The 7,500-nt window shown below is 37.7% G+C and overlaps 1 protein-coding gene across 1 annotated transcript in view; it reads right to left on the bottom strand.

Moving 5' to 3' along the window:
* The window catches only part of LOC138047070 (unconventional myosin-Ic-like), a 37,000-nt gene that overhangs the window by 10,982 nt on the left and 18,518 nt on the right, over positions 1–7,500 (bottom strand). Inside the window, exons 19-29 of the mRNA XM_068893764.1 lie at positions 6,259–6,364; positions 5,413–5,530; positions 4,678–4,718; positions 4,142–4,214; positions 3,434–3,510; positions 2,772–2,925; positions 2,529–2,583; positions 1,290–1,394; positions 811–894; positions 196–289; positions 28–101 (exon numbers count right to left, since the gene is read on the bottom strand). Of these exons, the coding sequence (XP_068749865.1) occupies positions 28–101; positions 196–289; positions 811–894; positions 1,290–1,394; positions 2,529–2,583; positions 2,772–2,925; positions 3,434–3,510; positions 4,142–4,214; positions 4,678–4,718; positions 5,413–5,530; positions 6,259–6,364 (981 nt within the window). The remainder of the gene's footprint in view (positions 1–27; positions 102–195; positions 290–810; positions 895–1,289; positions 1,395–2,528; positions 2,584–2,771; positions 2,926–3,433; positions 3,511–4,141; positions 4,215–4,677; positions 4,719–5,412; positions 5,531–6,258; positions 6,365–7,500) is intronic.

Raw genomic sequence — 7,500 nt, 5'->3', positions numbered from 1 at the left:
CTTGTAGTTATTGCTTAGCTACATCACCTTGATATTCTCTGTTGAGGGTACAATCTGCTTGTTTGCACTGACATTGTGCTTTAGCACTTCCCGTGTAATGTCTACAAATAGATAAGAAAGGGGACCATAGTAAATGAAGTAATTAAGTGACACACACAAAACACCAAGAGCAATTAAAATCAACCAATATCCTACCAAGTCTGTTTGCCATGAATGGTTTTGGTATGCTTGGCATATAGCTTGCTTTCTTCCCTTTGAAAACTTCACTTGCTGTCACTTTCATGTCAAGCTATGACAAAATGAAAAGTTATCATATCTTCACTTATATATCATATCCAGAGATAGTTGCCATCTGCTTTGGCCACATCTGTAACACTGTAAGAATAGTGCATCATAATTTACATTAAGTTTGCTGGTAAATTATTTTCCTCCTTCAACAGAAAAGAAGTTTAGAGAAATAGGTTACTTGAATCTCTCACTGCAAGTCACGAAAAGTCCTATAATATGAGAAACTTGCCGTCTAAATTTTATTACAAACTGGAAAGTGAGCCGTCAATGGGTTACCATAATACCCTTACCTAAATGAGAGGCCGAAAGAAAAACAACATGATTGAGTTCTAATCCAACAGGGCCAAGGAGGTTAAGGAGATCAAAGGCCGCAATTATTTACTGTAAGTCACCCAGAGAAGAACCTTCCTTGCCCCTTTGTTGACTTTGACGAAAGTTGATTAATCCCACCCTCTGGTGTTACAGTCCCCAGCCCCACCCCATAAGGAACCACATTGATCATTATTTTTATTAGGTCCTCACCTGGCCTTTCCTTTCAGAAGTAATGCTTCTCACGTACTTTCTCACAAGCATACGAGTGTGCAACTTGTGCAGCAATTCAGAAGCCTGAAATATTTCAGCAGTAATAACCTCATATCACTCTACTGGGTTGCTAGTGCAGTCCACAATATTTCATTCTTGGTGTAATAATATGGCACCTTAATTGTTCCATTAATGGCCCTCACACAAAAAAGCCACTCTATTTATGGCCATACATAAAACTGAAGAGTGGTATGTACTGTAAGTTGTAACTTAAATTGCCTCCCATATGGATGATTATAGTCAGAGGAATAAAGAACCTTAGGGTGCAGACACAAAGAGTAACATTGACTTTTTTTTATCGATAATGGCTTCAAGGATTACAGAATTACAGGTGTTGAATAAACTACAGTAATTCAACCTTTATCTTTTTTTAATTACACTGATGCTGGTAAAACAATAACAAAAAGAACCCCTCTCACCTCTACCATGGAGCCAGGAGGCTTGGGCCAACTCTTGTCCAACACAGTTTTGGGTAAACTTCTCGACAGTTGAAGAAGATGAGATTTTCTCACATATGCTATGAACTAAAGAAGGGAAAAAAAGGTCTTTTAAAAAAGCTGTTTAAGGCAGCCCAAACAAGTCAACACTTTCAACAGACCACGCACCGGTGGCTCAGTTGGTTGAGCATCGGGCTGTCACACGGGAGGTCGTGAGTTCAAATCCCGCTGGAGCAACACTCAGGGTCTTTAAATAACTGAGGAGAAAGTGCTGCCTTTGTAATTACATCTGCAAATGGTTGAACTCTCTAGTCATCTCAGATAAGGACAATAAACATTAGGCCCCTTCTCACAACCCTTCAATGTTCATAATCCTGTGGGACGTACATATGTAAAAGAACCCACACACTTGTCGCTAAGAGTAGGACACATAGTTCCCGGTGTTGTGGTCTGTCTTCTGTTGTGTATCATGGTTGGGAGGGTAAAAAATAGGGCCACAGTAATTGGCACAAGCTGTTGTGGCACTCTGTCAGCTTGACCGGCAAAGTTAATAAATCAAATAAATGAAATGACTATTTGGAAGGCTTGAATCTACCCAGCTCCTGACTTGACAATTTTAAAGCAGCTCTGAATCTGCTCTGGAGAATTTTTTAAACTTTGCAGTTAGTCTTATTTTAGCCTGTCAATCACTTTCCAGCAATGAAAACTGTGGTCACCAAGTTCGTTTTTGAAATTATAAGCATTATTTTAGAGGCAAAATATGAGGCGTTTTTGGCTCTTTTGTTGCCATGGTGACATATGCCACACTAATGAGTGCATCTTCTTAAGCAATTATTGGTGTTTCATTTGGTGCCATAAAATTGCTTTCAAACAAGACATTCGACTCCAAATTATTGTTGAAACTGGTTCAACCCACCTAAAAGTCACATTTTCATACAAGTCCACGAAAATCAGTTAGCTTGTTGGGAACAGTCCAAATGAATATGGGCATACAAATAAAATTAAAAATTAGTAGGAAAAAGGCATTGTCCTTTCTTAAGGCTTCTAGCAGCTTGCACAACTAGCCTCTTGGCATGCCTGTAGAAACATATGACAGAAACTGTACTCTGTGCCTTGTTCAGGCAAACAACAAAGGGGTGAATATTTAACTCAACTCAAAAGGCATACATAGTACATGCAAAGACTAGAGGACACACAAAAATCAAAGGTCACTATACTAACATCAACATTATCTTCACTTGCAGGGTGGTTTCTTGTAATGAATCCTTTGATAAACCTTAAAATAACAACATGAGCCATTTTAGATAAAATGAAATTTACAGTAAGTTGTACCTTATATTATTTGAGTCGAGTGAAGCCCAGAAAACTTTGTCACTAAATCAAGCCATTCACACAGAATATAGGCACAAAAAGTATGGGGTGCATAATTTACTTAACAGCAGAAGCAGCACGTGCAAAGCATACTTGCGTAAGCGGTAAGCTGCATTCTTTCTTCGTACAAGAAGTTTCTGAGCTAAGACTCGTCTCCAGTGTGTTTCAAGGATAACTGCTGCCACTCGCAATCTGATGTACTTCTTCCGTTGATAATAACCTCTGAACTGGGTTTGTATTAATGTTGCTGTCAAAAAATACAAAAACTAAAATAAAAGAGGTAATCCTGCCACACTATACAGACTATTTAGTGCAAATTCAACCAAACAGCTGCTTTCACTGCACTGCCTCATGGCAACATATGATGTAATCAATTTCCCGTCTGCACGAGCAAGTGGACTCCATACGAGCTAAACTTTTTGTTTAGCTTGTAAGTTACTGTATTTTTTACGTTTGGATTGCCTATTGTTGCTTTTAGTATTTATACGCAGAAAACTTCATTCTCTTTGACTTGATAAAGACGTTAAGATAATGTCAAAACAATGTCAACTTTAGCCTTTTGTAGTTTTAAATGTTCTATTATAATGTTTTTAAGAAATACCGGTATATTATTGCAATTTTTTACAGTCAAATGTTTTTTTGAAATCACTTCTTAACACCCCTTTCCCTACAAAAACTTTATATCGATAAATCATTTATTTAAAACAAGGGTTTTCATTAAACAAGTGTTCAACTTTTAAATGCAAGAAACATACCAAGAGCAGGTTTCTTGGCTTGAAATGCATCTTCAGTTGCAAACAAAGTTTGAGGAAAGCGAATGAAAATCTTTGTCCTGTCAAAGCAAAAAAGGGGGTTAATGGGAAATCGGAGAGTGAAAATTTGTTTTGATGCTCACAAAAAAGAGGCTGAGATGAGCTCCAAAAATGGCTTTCAAGCATTCGAAACCTCTCCAGAAATAGAACTGTAAAACAAGAACAGCATGAAGTGCACACCTGCTGCAGAAGTTTTAAGGGAGAATTTTCTGCTAGTCTTGAAAAAAAGGGAGAACGTCACCTATAGTCTGTCAGGTGAAATTTGATGACTCAAAGGCTTCTTTTTGACTATTTTTTCTGAGACCCACCTCTTTGTCTAGAAAACCAATATGCCTGGCTAATTTAATACATGTAAACTGGGGAACAAAAGGACGAAAAACAAAAATAAATTATATCTTAATTAGGGAACAAGGGAACATAAACCATTTTAGGTATCAAAAAAGTTTGGAAATAGTTTCAAGAACAAAGGAATAAAAGCAAAATTTTAAAGGAAACAAGGGAACAATGACACCCCCTCCCCCCTCCACCCACCTTCCCTTCCTGGGAGGACCTCATGCATATGAGCAAGCTTTGTTGTCTCCAGTATATCAGGTGCAGAAATTGAAACTATTTGAGCAAGGAAACTTAAAAAACATTTCCACAAAGACTTACACTCCAATCTTGTATTCATCTTCTTTATAGCCAAGATGCTCACAAAGTGTTTTAACGCCTTCACTTGGGTCATCTAAATGCAAAACACAAGAGAATAAGGGTAAGGATACAGAACATTTTCACAATACACGTTTTCTATAATGGAATTGGCAACGATTATTGGCAACGATCTTAAAAATTCAAAAGCAAATGAAAATAATATATGAAGTCCTACAAATGTTCTCAGTTCTCAATGAAAGATAACACAGACCTTTAATTTCCTGCACTATAAACTGTAAGCATTTGTATAGATAACCTTACACAACCAATCTGCAATAGGCGCCACCTCTATTTTATTTCATGCGCAACTGATCACTATTTTTACCAGCCTCAAATGGCTGGAAAGCCGAGCTTTTGAGTGCATGTAGAGATGACTTGATCCCAGCTGGAATACTGAGATGATTTGATCCCAGCTGGAATACTGAGATGCAGTCTGCGAGCAGTACTAGTATCCACTGCGTGTGTCTATAACACGCAAAGAGACAGGATTTACCTACCATCCCAAACTGGCCAAGTATCTGGACACAAACACTTGTATCTGTAGTCAAATAAAGTAAGAAACATCATGACAGTTTAAACAATGTTAACATCAACGCAGAATAAAAAAGGGTACCATTCTGTAGGCCAGTAACCGGAGATAAGCGCCAGCCTGATGGGCCACTAGGCTTGAAGCAGACTTTACCATTCTGTAGGCCTCCATCAGTGGGAATTGGAAACAAGAGAATTTGGTTGTATCAACTGAGATGATAAATAAATTGACCAGTTTGTCAGAGGGGAATGTGAATTTGCTCTGGTGATGGGTAAATGCTCGAAACAGTCTCCCTATGTGGCGGTCAATTTTAATTTGTCTTATTTTAAACTCAGTTAACACTATCAAATTCTCTTGTTCATAATAATAAACCATATGAGACATTATAAATTTAATCAACACTGTTCAAAAACACAGCTTCACAAGAGAACTCAACAAGCAGTCAGGTTCTAATAACAAAGACTGCAAAAAGAATACTTAGACTGTGGTATTAAATAACAACAACTATGTTTACTTAATACCATACCCCAACTATCTTTGGGCTACTTTATTATGCAATAGTGACAGTGTTGACAAGTGAAACAGTTTTCAACTGTTCTAAGGTTGATTCCTTTTCATTCTAAAACGTTTTACAAATCCGTGAGTAATCATTAAAATTTCTTACTAATAAAATAGTATTTTTAAAGACGTGCTTTATTTTTACCTTTGCAGAAAAAATGGAAAAGGTCGGCGGTATGCAAATCCAGCTCTTCTCACTCTCAAGTTCTCCATCAAACCCAAGTATTTCACCTGATGTTTTACAAGGTCATCTTGAAAGACACCTACAGTGTACATTGAATGGGAGAATCAACAAACTTGCTATTTTCAAAACAGAATAGTTATAAGCCAAGAATAAGATTCAAACAGTCAGTAAAGTCCAGGGGTTTCAATAGAAGCCGGTTACCAGCGGTATACCACCGCCTGCTTTGCCTCACACCACCGGCTGGTTTGCCTTGATTTTCACTAAAAATGCTATCATAAACTTGTCAAACTGCCGCCTTCAATGGGCTATCATGGACGGCTATTTCAGAAGTTATTGAAACCCCTGAAAGTCATAGCAAAGTTGCATAAAAGCTAGTCAGTTTGCTGCCAGGAAAAATGCGACTGCTCAGTTCAATGGACCAGCATATCACCAGACACCTGTACTCTAAACAGTGGGTATTATGGCCTGCATAGCAAGCGTTTCCATAGAGGGAGCTGGAACATTTTAAAATATGTTTTGGTGTTTGGTGATGTGAAAAATGGGGGGAGAGGAAAAAAATAGGCAGGGCAGAGGAAGGAGGGTCATACCAGCCAAAACATAAAAAATCTTCCCATATACCACAACCAAAAACACTTGCTACAGAGGTTAGTGGGTATATAATGTGAAGTATCCTTGGTTAAATATTTCCTTTAATAGATGGCCTGTAAGTACTAAAAGAAGAATACTATTACCTCCATTATTTATCTCTAAAAATAGTATTAATTAACATGTTCATGAACAATGAACAAATAAATAAGGAGCTTTAACCTGCTTTCTTCGAGCCATTAGGTTTAATGCATCGAACATAGGAAGGCTGCTTGCACATCAAGATTGACATCAGATTGTTCAAACTTGCTTTGAACTGAGTACCTGCCTAGTGAGGGGAATACAAACAACATTACAAACAACCTGCATAGCATACTGTAAATTAAGCCAGACTCGATCTACTAGGAGTTGCCTAACAAAACAAGTCATTATTTGCCTGGTCTACATCATTATGGCTGAACTAAAATTCCTCTTCAGGGCTTGATGTTGCGACCCCTGAGGTCACCAATGAGACTTGATTTAATTCACTGGCGACTAACTTTTCACACTTAGTTGCCAGCCTGGCCGCCAAAATATTTTATTACATTATTATTATTTAATTTTTTATTCATCGAATGAGTACCATGAATGTCCAGTAGCAGACTGTACCTTCTCACAGTCAGGCTAGCTTGCATTTTATCTTTCACTGAAATGTACAAGGCCTGAAGTGCCAAAATTTTTGGCCAAATACTCAGGCTGGCGACCAAGTTGAGTACTGCTCTTTACAATGCTCTTTACTATTTACAGTGGACCCTCTTATATAATAATAAATTATTATTTTATGACATGCTTTAAAGGAACTGACAAACCATAATTATTTCTTACTAGAACAGTAAGGACTGAAGTGCAGCAATGACAGCCGACATTTCAACCAGTTGACCTCATTAGTTTACCAGTTGATCAGTTAAAGCACCCCACAATTATATGTAAAACAGTAAAAGCGAACGATAAAAACGGACGTTTCGGAGTAGTCATGACTCCATTATCAAGGTAAAAGTTTAAAACATGCAAATAACAGTATTTAAGCGATGTGGTGCGAAAATTAACATAATAGGTGCGAAGATTACACAAATACTTTCGCACGAATAGAGTCCGATTGCACGTTCAGGTTTGGCTTTAAAGTTCTTATATAAAGCATTTCATACAATAAGCAGTCAAATTTGTTCCTGCACTTCTTAAGAACTTCGAAGCATTTCAGTAGGTCCTGAGGGATCCTCCCGTGTACGTTCTTGCAATGTTTGGCAATGGCCGAGGACTGTTGTTTATGTCCTTTTACACGATTGTGTAAATGTCCGCGTGTGTATCCTATATAACCTGCATCGCACAGGTCACATTGGTATTTATAAACAACACACTGTTCATTTACGATCGATGGCTTTGCTTCTTTCACATTCAGTTCTTGATCAATTTTTCGGCTGACAAATA

This window comes from Montipora capricornis, chromosome 4 (genome assembly GCF_036669925.1).
Source record: "Montipora capricornis isolate CH-2021 chromosome 4, ASM3666992v2, whole genome shotgun sequence".
Lineage (NCBI taxonomy): Eukaryota > Metazoa > Cnidaria > Anthozoa > Scleractinia > Acroporidae > Montipora > Montipora capricornis.
The sequence above is the reverse complement of the archived record's forward strand: the minus strand, read 5'-3'. Positions and strand labels throughout refer to the sequence as shown.